The sequence below is a fragment of the Paramormyrops kingsleyae genome, chromosome 22, assembly GCF_048594095.1.
Source record: "Paramormyrops kingsleyae isolate MSU_618 chromosome 22, PKINGS_0.4, whole genome shotgun sequence".
NCBI classification, from domain to species: Eukaryota; Metazoa; Chordata; class Actinopteri; order Osteoglossiformes; family Mormyridae; genus Paramormyrops; species Paramormyrops kingsleyae.
The window spans coordinates 22,383,098-22,398,470 of NC_132818.1; the positions used below are offsets into that span (position 1 = coordinate 22,383,098).

General features: G+C 45.9%; 1 protein-coding gene across 2 annotated transcripts in view; it reads right to left on the reverse strand.

Moving 5' to 3' along the window:
• LOC111856746 (ras-related protein Rab-26-like) overlaps positions 1 to 15,373 on the reverse strand; it is a 65,753-nt gene that overhangs the window by 36,303 nt on the left and 14,077 nt on the right. For both annotated transcript variants that reach the window (XM_023836955.2, XM_023836956.2), the window contains exons 3-4: positions 3,016 to 3,057; positions 2,543 to 2,609 (exon numbers count right to left, since the gene is read on the reverse strand). In XM_023836955.2, coding sequence (XP_023692723.1) covers positions 2,543 to 2,609; positions 3,016 to 3,057 — 109 coding nt within the window. The remainder of the gene's footprint in view (positions 1 to 2,542; positions 2,610 to 3,015; positions 3,058 to 15,373) is intronic.

Genomic DNA, 15,373 nt, shown 5'->3' on the forward strand with positions numbered 1-15,373 from the left:
TCACCCAGGATGGAGAGGGGCATTCTTATATTCAATTACAATGCCAGTCCAATGCATGATCTCTCTCTCTCTCCCTCTCACACACACACACATTTGTATTCATATCTTTTTGGGGCCATACATTAATTTCTATGGGAAAAACCCTAATCCTAACAATGACAACCTTAACCCTAACTCAGTCCTAACCTTAACCATAAGTATGGGTCGCAAATAGAACACTTCTGGCATTTTTAGTTTTTTGATTGCAGTCACAGATCTTTATAAAACTGAAGTTTTAAAAAAAAAAAAAAATGCCCCCAAGAGGTAAAAGGTTACAGGTTTTTATCACATAATGGGGAAATTTGGTCCCCACAATGTAATAATTATAAACACACATATACACAATACACACACACGCATGTATGCACACACACAGACAAAAAGCATAGCCAATTGAAAGAGACCCTTAGTCAGGTGGGCTTCAACCATCAACCTTGTAACCATCAACCTTGTATATGTGATGCAATTTGCTGCCTGTTTTTTTGTTCTGGGGACAAAATGCTGGTGTCACAGAATGACTTGTACATAATTGTAATGACAAACAATGCCATGAATGATGCAGACTTTGCAGCTTCATTGCTGTCCCCAATCCCTTCAGGACATGCCATGACACACCACGACACGCCATGTCGGAGCGGAGGCAGGCAGAGCAGATGCAGACGCCCGTGAGCCATTTCTCCGTGACACACCGAGTACATACATAACCATGTGGGCGGGGCCTCCATTCCAGCACAGCGTCGTTTATTTTCCTCTCTCTGTCTCCAGCTTTGCTCCGACACCTCCGCTAAAGGCAGGAAGCGGCGAGGGGTGGAATATAGTGTGGAAATAAACACCTGTTAGTGGGACCTCCGGGGGTGGGGGGATGAGCTTGTGGAGGGGACTGGCTTGGCCTCGAGCTGGAGCGGCAGTCGTGCTGCATTGTGGGAAACAGCTCCTCGGGGGGTGGGGGGTGGGATGGGTTTGTTTCCGTTTCTCCTTAACCAGGATCTACACTGAAGCCGATCAGCTCTCCTTTGTACAGGCACAAACTCATCTTCTTTTATCACTTTTTCAAATCAAATTAGGTACACCCTTGTGCAAATTAACTGAAATATGTATAATATGACTTACTCTGTTTTTTAGTAGCATTTGGATGCAATTTAGCACAGACAATTTTGAGCAGTCTTTGAAGATCCTGGGGTCCCAGTACCAGACTTGAATGAACGCCTGAAGAAACGTATCTTTTGCGGTACAACGCATTCAATGAAGCTTCCGCTTACCGATCGACCGCAGATTCTCTACAGAGTTTAAATCCAGACATTTTCCAGTACCTCGATTTTTTTCTTGTTGATGATCAAGCTGAAAGATGCCTGACCCTTCAGGAAATGTAACAATGATGAAATGTCCTACATATGATGATGCAACTCCTACCCATTGAAAAAGTGATTAATGAAGGCATATTGTTGGCTTTCTGGAATGAAACCGAAAATTGGACTGTAAAAAAAATTACTACTAGTTTCTATTAATTTGCACGAGGGCATACATATATTAACTCACTAGTACCTCCGGTTGCTCTTTGCTGTGCATAAAAAAATCCACGTAAATGATGGCTCTCTGGGGGCTCTCCTCGCTGCGTTACTCGACATTTAGCCAGAGGGCACAATGCAGAGCGACAGTGGGCCTGCGTCGTCCACTGCAGCCCTTAAATCTCCATGCACAGAATGGGTGTCATTCTGAAAGCCGGAACTGAATGAATGACGTCCTCTGTTAACGGCATAAATAATGTATGTCCTCGATAATGGCGACGCTTCGAAGGGGACAGGCTGTGCAGACTGCGATCCTGAAGGTCACGCACGCTTAAGGAGTGGGAGTTGAATGGCCTTCGCAGAATGGCCTTTGCTGGCAGCGCATGTGTCGAGAGAGACGCAGCGTGAGGGCGATGCTAAGAAGACCAGGAATGGAGATATGGGACAGTCTGATCCGGGGATCGTGCAGCCGCACAAGGACAGACCTTCAACACAGTCGCGGTCACACACGAGCGCCTGACATCTGTAGCCTGCTTATTAAAACACCTTGGTTCTTGTTTTAATACTCGACTGCGGTCCTGAAGGCACACAGAATCGTGCAGGGGCCAGCAGAACAGCTGGAAACACATAGCGCTGATGTTACTGCCAACGCTGCTGTGCCCACTTCGGATCGGAGGATTTTTATTTGTCTGACTACAACCTGCAGACGTGAACCTAAGGTGGTCTATGCCGCCGTAATAAAAATAGCATTGAAGGAATAAAACAGGAAAAAAATAAATAAATATGTAATAAATAAGGAACAATAAGTTACACTGAATAAGAAAGAAAAAGAAAATAAAGAAAAAGCAAAGGTAGCTTATAGCTGAACTGCGTGGTTCATGCTAAGGAGCGAGTGTCACATTATGACTGGTGCGGAAATGTTTAGTAATCTGAGGTTCTGAGGCTAGAAGCTCTCTCTGAGTGTCTCATTTGTCACCGAGGGGGGGGTCAGAGCTCACCGTGCGCGTCCCGATAGTAGGCGTGCGTGACGCTCCGGAATCGCTCCTGTCCAGCGGTGTCCCAAATCTATAAGAGGACGGACAAAGTAAGAGATCAGAAAGAGCACAAACACTGGCCTCCTTCACGTTTGGTCCGGGCTTCTCTGGCGACTCCTTGGCCCAGCTTGAGAGTCAGAGCTCCCAGTTACCGGCACTCACAGGACACGGCACTTACATGTATCATCTGACTGAAACGCTGTTAAGGGCCCTGACAAACATTAGGTCAGGAAGCGATCAGATCCTAAGCGATCGGGCCCTAAGTGATGCCGTCCCACAGGGATGGGCTATTTCTGAGCTCTGCTGCATACATCCGCTGCTATAGAGGGACAAATTACACAATCCAGGCATTCAACAGCAGCAGCCATTATGACTTTGATAATAGGGACGGACCGGAGCCTCGTCTGATTTCAGCCGGGGTCAGATACAGATCCTACCTGCAGCTTCACCTTCATGCCGTCGATGTTCAAGACTTTATTCTAAAAATACAAAAACAAACAGAAGAAAAGGTTAGATACTGAATCACTGCAAATTCCACTTTTGAAAGGAGAATGAAAGCTAAACATCCTGTTCTGCCATCCACATGTTTGTCTATCCGGAACTTTCTATTCGAACGGAGGCGTGTAAATTCATAATCATATTTGTCGAACTTCCCTTTACTCTTTTATAGCTTATGAGAGGTGGGTATGTGTGCCTCTGTTTAACTTAAGTGTTTACATATCCTCAGATGTTATGTGGTGACCACAGTGTATATACATGAACATCCGGGTGAGTGGAGTCCGCTGACGGCCACGTCCAGGCTTCCCCAGCGCCATGTCACTAGTGCGTCAATCATTCTATCTCCACTCCTGTCCCCTAAGAACGTGCCCTTTCCTCCGACCCTCAAATCATGACTCCCCCATGGAAAATCTTACGCCACGTTTCGCCTCTGAACTTTTTCAGTTGCTGAAAAAGATGTTTCACCTTGTTCTTCTACCTCCATTACCGAGGAAGGGATCTGAAGCCATTTGATGTAGATACTGCCACAAGCCTTACCGACTCAAACATAATCAATAACCGTAATAACGACAACAGCGACGACAATGATAGAAACAGTAACTATTTCTCATCAGACGCGTCTCTTGATCAGCATGTCTGTTTTTAAATACTAAAGACCAAACTGAAAGGACATCAGCATGAACACCCCAACAAGGAGGTCAGTTGGAATCTGCCTGTCCTGGCCAGCTGATATAATTGTTTCAGTTGCTTTTCAATGAGTAAAGCCAGTCTAATCATCTAAACTATTCACTTCTCAATATAGTAGCAAAGTATACAAATGGATAACATGAAGACCATATCATCTATAAAAGAGGTTCCCAACCCCAGTTCGTGAACCGGTACTGGTCCATGGCCAGTATTCCACCAGGCCTCAGAACTCTGGCGGTTTTGCAGAGGGGTTCATTGGTTTCCAAAAGTAAACTATACATTTTAAATTCTTTACGACCCATGTTCAATTGAATTCAATTGAATTTTATTTGTATGGTGCGTTTTCACAACATTACATTGTCTCTAAGTGCCCGCCCAAAGCTCCCAATGAGTAAGCTATAGGGGACAGTGACAAGAAAAAACTCCCTAGAAGGAAGAAACCTTGGGAGGAACCAGACTCAAAGGGGGAGGCCCATTTTCCTTGAGCCAGTAGAGGATGTTGAGTTCAAGAGTTCTGCTTGAATCTGAAAAACGTGCAAAGGGTTAAAGTTATAAAATTGCCCGTTTTGCCAGTCTGTGACATTTTCGTATGACATAAACCTTGTAATGAAAAATTTGGGGACTCCTAGCATAGATGCTGCCCTGCTGATAGGGTAAGCCTTGCACTGTAGTTGACATATATAACCCTAACCCTGCTGATAGGGTAGACCTTGCACTGTAGTTGAGATATATAACCCTAACCCTGCTGATAGGGTAGACCTTGCACTGTAGTTGAGATATATAACCCTAACCCTGCTGATAGGGTAGACCTTGCACTGTAGTTGAGATATATAACCCTAACCCTGCTGATAGGGTAGACCTTGCACTGTAGTTGAGATATATAACCCTAGCCCTGCTGATAGGGTAGACCTTGCACTGTAGTTGAGATATATAACCCTAACCCTGCTGATAGGGTAGACCTTGCACTGTAGTTGACATATATAACCCTAGCCCTGCTGATAGGGTAGACCTTGCACTGTAGTTGACATATATAACCCTAACCCTGCTGATAGGGTAGACCTTGCACTGTAGTTGACATATATAACCCTAACCCTGCTGATAGGGTAGACCTTGCACTGTAGTTGACATATATAACCCTAGCCCTGCTGATAGGGTAGACCTTGCACTGTAGTTGACATATATAACCCTAGCCCTGCTGATAGGGTAGACCTTGCACTGTAGTTGAGATATATAACCCTAACCCTGCTGATAGGGTAGACCTTGCACTGTAGTTGAGATATATAACCCTAACCCTGCTGATAGGGTAGACCTTGCACTGTAGTTGACATATATAACCCTAGCCCTGCTGATAGGGTAGACCTTGCACTGTAGTTGACATATATAACCCTAGCCCTGCTGATAGGGTAGACCTTGCACTGTAGTTGACATATATAACCCTAGCCCTGCTGATAGGGTAGACCTTGCACTGTAGTTGAGATATATAACCCTAACCCTGCTGATAGGGTAGACCTTGCACTGTAGTTGACATATATAACCCTAGCCCTGCTGATAGGGTAGACCTTGCACTGTAGTTGACATATATAACCCTAGCCCTGCTGATAGGGTAGACCTTGCACTGTAGTTGACATATATAACCCTAGCCCTGCTGATAGGGTAAGCCTTGCACTGTAGTTGAGATATATAACCCTAGCCCTGCTGATAGGGTAGACCTTGCACTGTAGTTGAGATATATAACCCTAGCCCTGCTGATAGGGTAGACCTTGCACTGTAGTTGAGATATATAACCCTAGCCCTGCTGATAGGGTAGACCTTGCACTGTAGTTGAGATATATAACCCTAGCCCTGCTGATAGGGTAGACCTTGCACTGTAGTTGAGATATATAACCATAGCCCTGCTGATAGGGTAGACCTTGCACTGTAGTTGACATATATAACCCTAGCCCTGCTGATAGGGTAAGCCTTGCACTGTAGTTGAGATATATAACCCTAACCCTAACCCTGCTGATAGGGTAGACCTTGCACTGTAGTTGAGATATATAACCCTAGCCCTGCTGATAGGGTAGACCTTGCACTGTAGTTGAGATATATAACCCTAGCCCTGCTGATAGGGTAGACCTTGCACTGTAGTTGACATATATAACCCTAGCCCTGCTGATAGGGTAGACCTTGCACTGTAGTTGACATATATAACCCTAGCCCTGCTGATAGGGTAGACCTTGCACTGTAGTTGAGATATATAACCCTAACCCTGCTGATAGGGTAGACCTTGCACTGTAGTTGACATATATAACCCTAGCCCTGCTGATAGGGTAGACCTTGCACTGTAGTTGACATATATAACCCTAGCCCTGCTGATAGGGTAGACCTTGCACTGTAGTTGACATATATAACCCTAGCCCTGCTGATAGGGTAAGCCTTGCACTGTAGTTGAGATATATAACCCTAGCCCTGCTGATAGGGTAGACCTTGCACTGTAGTTGAGATATATAACCCTAACCCTGCTGATAGGGTAGACCTTGCACTGTAGTTGAGATATATAACCCTAGCCCTGCTGATAGGGTAGACCTTGCACTGTAGTTGAGATATATAACCCTAGCCCTGCTGATAGGGTAGACCTTGCACTGTAGTTGAGATATATAACCCTAGCCCTGCTGATAGGGTAGACCTTGCACTGTAGTTGAGATATATAACCCTAGCCCTGCTGATAGGGTAGACCTTGCACTGTAGTTGACATATATAACCCTAGCCCTGCTGATAGGGTAAGCCTTGCACTGTAGTTGAGATATATAACCCTAACCCTAACCCTGCTGATAGGGTAGACCTTGCACTGTAGTTGAGATATATAACCCTAGCCCTGCTGATAGGGTAGACCTTGCACTGTAGTTGAGATATATAACCCTAGCCCTGCTGATAGGGTAGACCTTGCACTGTAGTTGAGATATATAACCCTAGCCCTGCTGATAGGGTAGACCTTCGCTGCAGCAAACAGACGCCTTTGAGTCCCAGATAAGAAAGGAGAACACGGCTGGTGATGCCCCTCTAGCTCATGTTCTCAAGTGAAGATGCATGTTCCTTTACCCCTATGGCCATACTTCCCAAGTAGACTTTCACAATGACGGCGCAGCGCACCGAGCTATGCCGGGACAGTGCAATAGCACCTCTCAATGAACGACACCACAAATTACAGCCTATTTCATCAGCGCTGCCATGGTGACACGTGGCCGGCGTGTGCAGCCTCTGTCACGGTTTTGCCACAGGAAGGTGCGGCTCAGATGCCGTGAGACGTTCTGTTGTAACAACTTATTTCTGTTCTTCCTATGCCAGGCTGATGACCCACTTTCTGTGAAGGCTTCATATTGCATTTGAAGTCTGAAAGCCTGGATGAAATCTTAGTAACTGAGGTGCTAAGCAGTGGCCAGATCTGCCATGTTCCTCTACCTCAAATGGTTAGATCACTCATGGGGAAGGTGGAGAACTTCTATAAAGTTCATCATATGGAGTGGGAACATACAGAGGCATGACATATTTCCCAAGAGCTCAAACACTCCATTTCACTGGTTGGAGGAGCACTTCTGGGCCACCCAAGAGTGGCAGAACATAACCAACTCATTGCCCACACAGTTGTTAAGTGGCATAGTTACTGTAGGCGATAGACAGGAAAGTCATCAAAATATGCCTCTATTTTGAAGCTCGTTCTGCATTCATCATCATTAGCAGCGTGGTTTAAAGGTCAAAGCTGTCAGAGCAGAGTCTTAATTATGGAATGCTAGCTTGGTCGTAATGAGACAATAAGACTCAACGAATAAGACATGACACCAGCAGTTTCATAATGAGCACATTACTCCCTAATTAGCAATGGTCCCTTTTGTTCTCTTGCGCATTTCTCACCATCCCCATTTTAAGGCGATACTGGGCGCTAAGCTACTTACATCCTAAAAATACCTTTCATTTCCTGCATGTAAGGCGTAGCGTTTAATGAGAAATCACAAGCAAAGTCAACCCACCGCATCAGGAAGCCAAACTGCTGGATTATAACTATTAGGATGTGATGCAGTCTCAGAAGGAAACGGCTCTGTAACAAAGCAGACCTTTGGCACCAACTTCTAAGCAAACATTCTGTATGATCTTGGAAAAAAATAACTATTCACACATCTTGCCAGTTCCATTGTATTTCGGTGTGATTTTTCTAACTAATTTTTACCAACTTGTACAGATGCATAAATCACTAAAGCACTTCAGATTAATTACCGTGAAAGCTGTCTCTTTCACAGGTCTTATTTGTGTACTGTCAGTCTCACCCCTTCCTGACTCCTGCTGTCCAATAAGAAGGCCTACGGTCGCCTCAGATAAAGAGCCCATTTCTTGCCTAAGTCTCATTCGCCCTGAATGGAAACGATTGAACAAGCTGGTATGACGGCACCTTCTGAGACTTCAGCCGATAGCCTTCATGTTAAAAGGCCATGCTCTGACTACAGCTCATGTGAACCTGATGTTACAGTGAGAGAGGGAGGCTCCCGACTGGGGGGAGGGGGGGATAAGAAGGGAAGGATTAAAGGGATGAAGAGAAGGGGGGGGTGAGTGAGCACAAAAAAGAAAAAAAACGTAACAACAAGAGGAGGCAATAATGATAAATCCTTTATTTGACATTACAGGTTCACTAGTATTCTTCTGTTTGCATACCCCTTCTAGCTCCCCGTAGCTTGGGGGCCATAGCACAGGGTCAGCCAATGTGCAGCGCCCCTGGAGCTGGGGGTTAAGGGCCTCGCTCAAGGGCCCACGGATGTGCGACTGTTCTGCTGATGCCGGGGCTTGAACTGGCTACCTTCTGATCATGGACACAGACTTAGTCTGCTGAGCCACGTACCCCACCCCATAAGATGGTTATGACTTGTGACTGAAAGGTTGCTGGTTTGAAATCCCTGACCAGCAAGGTATCATCGAGGTACCCTGAGCAAGGTTTTGCCCCCATACACTGCTCCGCAAGTGCTGGATTAGCTGCCACCTGATATGCCACGATGTCACATACGGGTTAAATGCAGAGGACATATTTCATTGTTGTTCACTGTGTGCTGTGGTGTGTCAACAGTGACAATTAATCACTTTCACTTTCAATCTGTTGTCAGACAGACAGAAACAGTAGAGAAAGCCAAACTGGGCAGCTCAGGGGACTTTGAAGCATTACCAGAACAAGCAGAGGACACGAGGAAGTAACCAGAGCCTCTCTGGGACTGAAGGAGACGTTGCATCAGCAAGCCAAGCAGCAGCCCTATGCAGACCTCTGCAGGCTGCTTCACTGAGAAAAAGCAGCACCCCTATGCAGACCTCTGCAGGCTGCTTCACTGAGAAAAAGCAGCACCCCTATGCAGACCTCTGCAGGCTGCTTCACTGAGAAAAAGCAGCACCCCTATGCAGACCTCTGCAGGCTGCTTCACTGAGAAAAAGCAGCACCCCTATGCAGACCTCTGCAGGCTGCTTCACTGAGAAAAAGCAGCACCCCTATGCAGACCTCTGCAGGCTGCTTCACTGAGAAAAAGCAGCACCCCTATGCAGACCTCTGCAGGCTGCTTCACTGAGAAAAAGCAGCACCCCTATGCAGACCTCTGCAGGCTGCTTCACTGAGAAAAAGCAGCACCCCTATGCAGACCTCTGCAGGCTGCTTCACTGAGAAAAAGCAGCACCCCTATGCAGACCTCTGCAGGCTGCTTCACTGAGAAAAAGAAGCACCCCTATGCAGACCTCTGCAGGCTGCTTCACTGAGAAAAAGCAGAGGGGCTTGCAGGAAGAGGACACCGATTTCAGAAGCGCCGTGGGTTGGGGGTTATGTGTTTGCAGGCATGCCCTGGTGCTGACCCCGCAGAAAGCAGAGCCATGCCCTTCGCTGGCAAGGCCGACGTATTACCATGCGACTCTGGCATCGATGAGAACTTCTAACCGCATCAAGGTCACATTACTCTCCATTAACAAATACAAAAACATTCTGCCAGCTTCACCTGACATGCAGACGTTACATATGCACAGACACATGGTGCATGACTTGTGGGGGCCTGCGCTTCACTCATTTAACTGCAGATCGTCTGGGAAAAGACTGGCCCCTCTGTGTCCTTTTCGCACTTGTTCAGAAACAGAGGAAGCCAAAGGACTGGAGACATTACAGCGAGATCACAGGCTTTTCCATTTGTATTCTGCTTTGGTGAACTGTGAGAAATAATAGAGTGACTCAGATTTTTCTTGTGAGAAATCAGCTTTGAAAGCTTTACAGAAGAATGAGGGTATTAAAGAGGAATCTCTACAGGGGTTTGGAGAAGACTCAACTTCAAAGGCGCCGGGGTATCTTGAACTTTATACAGTGTTTATACTCATAAAAATTACAACTTTAACAGTTAAATACGAAAGCACGTCTCTTCAATAGTAAAATGTAAGCGAGCATATTTCCCTAGCAGATATATTTTGTTCCTTTATATAAAACTGATGAAATATAGGATGATATCTATTCTCCGGCACTAAATAGAGAGGGCACACTTTACCGGTGACCTGGCTGATGGAAGATCATTCCGGTCTTTGATTTCCCAGCTTTGCAGAACGTTTTTGAAACAATTCAGGTTTTACAAGGGTCAGAAAGCCATGAAATGCTGGAGCAGAACAAGAGCCTCAGCCTGAGGAGATGAGTCTTGGTCTGTCACTCAAACTTTGTCTATTTAAACACTCTAGAAATAGACGGAAATGGACTAAAAATCGAAATGCATTCCAGCTGGACACCCTCCATCTGACCCCCCATCATCGCCTCATTCATTACCTGCCTTCAACCAAAGCAGTCAAACCTGAGCTTCTGACTGAAAACGTCCTTTTCGGAGTCGCATAGCAACAATGTCAAGGCGCGAAGCTCTCGTTCACATGGCTGCCATGATGATTAGTGAGACCCGGGTTTCACAGGGTGCTCAAGCATGGCGGGGGGGGGGGGGGGGGGGGTGGTTGCTCACACACCGCCGTTGGTCTGCTTATTACAACCAAGGGACAAACCACCCTGCCAGGCAACAGGAACTCAAATCATGATCTCCGCACAATTTTGCAAAGGAAACTGCGGAAGATAATATTGCAGTAGGTCCAAAAGATGGCAAATCCGATCAAAACAATACTGAGCTCAGGCTTATCTGGTGAGTGGACTCGATTTGTCGATAAGACCTCATTGCATTATATCTGTGTAAGGTTGTCAGTCATGGCTGTTGGAGAGAAGAAAAAGAAGAGGAGGAACAGCCAGTGAATTGAGCACACTAAGCAAGGTGACCTGTAGGACAAAAGGCCTCCTATCCCAAAACCAAGGCCTGATCCATAGGATCGACCCCTTCTCTCCATTAACCTGTCCCCCATGGCTCTGCTATTAAATATTGATGGCTCCCACCTCAAGGCCACACTCATGGCATCCTGTTGACATTTGAACAGCAGGTGGCAGCACGGAAAAACTCAGGTCCCTTCATTATTAATTAAAGAAGGCCCAAACACTATACTCAGAGGCACACCTAATCATGGGGAAACACACACACACACACAGAGTCACAGGAAGGGGCTGGGACAACCGACATTGATTATTAAATTGTGTAGAGGCATCCGGCAAATAGTGCATGAATGTTCCATCAGTACCGTGCCGGAAGGCCAGTGCAGACCAGAGTTATACTATGTGCAATTAAGCAAATGGCTAAGCCTTCTGCCTTTGTTCTGCCTTCAGCCACATTAAGATAAAAGACCAGGTGCTGCTTCTGGATACTCGACTCGGATCATGACACGGCTGACTCCCGCAGAAAAGATGTGATGCTTCACCTAGATTCAGTGGTTAAGCCTTTGACTTGGCGCCTTTTGGTAAAGTGGGACATGAGAGCAGTGAAAGCAAACGAAGAAGAAGGGGAAGAAAGGCATACAAACAGATAAAAACCAAGAGAGAGGAGGAGAGCAAGAGAGAAGAGCAGCTGTCAGAATCAACAAGGGCCCTTTGACTGATCCCCACAGGCCTGGAGCCTGATAGACCGTGAGTCTGTGCTTATTCAGAAAGGCTTCTTTGAGGAGCCTGGCAGGAAAGCCTGTTCCGCAAAGCCTGTCACAGGATGTAGATGAGATGCAGCTCCGTCAGTGGGAGGCTGGTATGGGGGTCACAGCATGCTCCTTATGTACTTCTCTGCTACAGGTACCATATATTCACAGGTCCATTGTATGCTATCATCCATCCATACCAGCTTACCCAGCACAAGGTCTGGGCTGGAGCTTATCCCAGCAAGAAGATAGCACAAGGCAGGGGACAACCCAGATAGGATGTCAGTGTACATATAAATGGCGCACATTTTTTAAAAATAATATACACAATACACAGAGTGACCAAAATCTTTTTGTGCAGGGTGCATTTACATGTTTTCATATAATATATAAGTTCTGAGGAGTTGCTTGGCTTTGGGCTAATCACACTCCCACACAGACATACACAATATCAGCTTGGAAAAATCCTCCCTACCTCTGCTCAAACAGCCCAAGCATCATACTTATATTGTACAAATAATTACACATTAATTCTACAAATAATTATTGTATTACAAACTACACAAATAAAATTCTGTGTATAATTCACTGAAGTGTCCGGCTGGACAGAGAATATTGCCTGAAGCCTGTTTGGCCACTGAACAGCCATGGGTGGAGGCTGACTATGACAGAGCGGTATAAATCTCCGGACGGCACCTCAGAAACCTCTGTGCTGCTCTTGGGTGGATAGACCCCTAAACAATGAAGCATCATAATGCCCCAAGCAGACAGAAGATGAAGAGAAAGGAACCTTTATAAAAACAGAACTCTTTATAGATTAGCGAAGCGCAGCCATATCCCTACTACAGTGGATCTGATGCTCGGGATGAAGACTCCTCCTGAACCTTCAAAACCATTCCATACCCTGCCTTCACAGCAAACCCATGTCAGAGTAAAAGAACTAGTCACAAGGTTCATCCTTAGCCAAAGAAGAGGTATTACTTAATCAGGATGTTAAGATGTCACCTCACATGTTAGTAATCTCTTCCTTTACGCTGTCTCACTCCTGAAGTGGCTCTCCTGACATATTTATCTTGAATGCCTCGAAGGAAAGGCAGCCCCACACGCCAGACAAATGGACTAAACAAAAACAGGTCATGTTACCCCAGACAGATTTTGGCAACCAAAAAACATGCGATTGTGATTTAAAACAAAAAACAAAAACAAACAAACGAACAAGCAAGCAAACAAGCAAATAACCAAGTCAGTTAGCCAGCTAAATTATGAAGGTAATTAGCTATAATTTGCAATTACACAAGGCCTCCTCTGCCATCCCACAAAGACAGTTCTGACAAAGCTTTACACTCACAGTTATTGTTGCCCGGAGTGGTATCAGAAAAGTACGTTATAGGCATTAGTGTCTGCCTCTGGGCTGTGGTTTCATTGGGGAGTATGGGACTTGCATCAGGCAAAAATGTCTGGCACACATTGAGTGGGAGCCTTTCTAATGGAGGGAGGCACTGACTGAGAAACCTCTACAGCAATTCAGGATAATATAATAAAAATCAATGTGAAGTTTATGCTACATTACATGCAATCTAAGCACGTCTGGAGAATATCTCTTGGTTGTTAGAAGTACTGCAGGTTGACTTTTCATGGTGCCTGATGAACAAGGTTTGTGTGGAGGCACACAAGCACTCAAGGCACCGGTCATCCAGGAGGTCACCACTGTTCAGAGCGGAGGAATCCGTCTACTTCACCCAAAAACCCTCAGTGAGATGACATCAGAAAACCTCCCTGCCCCGACTCGGAGGTAGGTTACAGTTTTTTTTTGGAATGTCACTTAGCTTAAACACAAATGAACACGGGATGGTGACCATTGCACAGAAGCGGCTGGCATGGGAGACACTGGAGGATGACAGGTTCAAGGTGGATGGGGGGGGGGGGGGGGGCACAGGGTGACATTTGAACAGGGCTGCAATCTCTTTAGAACTTCATGGCTCCGCTTCAAAAGTCACCCATGTCCGCAAACCGACCTCATGCAGATGCATAGAAATAGCACGTCCTGTGTGTGTGTGTGTGTGGGAGGGGGGGTGCTTTAGTGAGACTTCCACTAAGTCAGTGTGAAACATTTTTGCCTGATGCAGAATCCCATACTCCCCAATCAGTCCACAGCTCGGAGACGGATAGTAATGTTTATGACTTACTGGATGCCCCTTTGTCAGAATTAGATCACTCAGGTCCAAAAAGTTAAAATCCAGACAAGATTTTGTTTCAACCAACCAATGAAGTATAAAGTGTTACAGTCACAGAGTACTCAGCTGGTTGGTCGAAATTAAATCTTGTTCTGGATTTTTACTTTCTGGACCTGAACTATGTACTTCTGCCACGGATGTCGGCATCTCATTTGGAGCATTGAGTTCCCCACTAGAGCGATGCTGACAGATTTGCGGAAAGGAAAACAATGAACTGAAACCCACACGGCATGAAAATGGGGGGCGGTGGCACAAGGACTTGGACACGCTTGTACATAATCGTCGGGGTACCCGGGCGACCACCACGACACCGCGAAAACTAACCCTAACCCTAACCCTAACCCTAACCCTAACCCATAGAGCAGTGTTTCCCAGCTGCCTTGGAGCCATTCCTCCTATTCGTGGGAGTACTGGTTTGTCCTACAGCCATTTCTGTCCAAAGGATTACATCAGTCTAAGATTCTGGCGATGCTTTATTCTCAGTGAAGCTATTACCCACCTACATCATTAAGCGTCCACATATGTCCAGCTCAGTGACCAAAGAACGGACGATGAACAGAGAGGATGCGGGACAGACGGACAGCTGGCTTTCTGGCTTCTGTCTGACATCACCTGCTCCCTGCAGGATTAGCAACCGCTACAGGTAAGCCCACAAGATTAATGGTGGATAAGTTCGTTCTGTGAATATCACAGAAAACCGTTTCACATTCTCGACCAAACAGCGGCCGCCATTAATCAAAGCGGCACCCCGCAGCTCAACATAGACAGGGTGTGGGGGGGGGGGGGAATTGAGCTATTTAGGTGGGCTTGGATGATGATACCTCTGTCAGCCAATGGCGTTGACTGAGCATGGACGGGAAAGCGCAAGCGTCTTTATCAATAAACACAAAGCAAAGCACAAAGCAAAAACACCTTTAGGGACCAAAAAATAAACTGTGTTGTTAGATTTCAGCCTGTTTCTTTCCCTTCTGTCCTGCAGGTTAAAAATAAAAAGATTTATAACTAAAAATTAATTAGGTTTATATACAATTACCATAATGACATGTGGCTGGAGGGAGGCGAACCTGCTAATTCTAGCTGGACAGAATTAGGTGTTCAGGGCCTGACTTGTGGCTCCAATTTGTTCATGAATATCCATGAGGGGTAAGCAGCTTTTGGATGTTTTGGATTGGTGCTTTAACCCTTTGCTTCCAAAACACGTTCTCCTAAGGTTGAGGATTAATGGTCCAAGGCAGAGTTCTATCCTTTCACTTGTTTTAGCCAGTCTACGATGGTGTGGTTTGAGTTCTGAAGTTATACCTTGGCTAGTTGAAAACCATGAAGGCAGGACACATCTCAAGGATACCTGTGCCTTGGT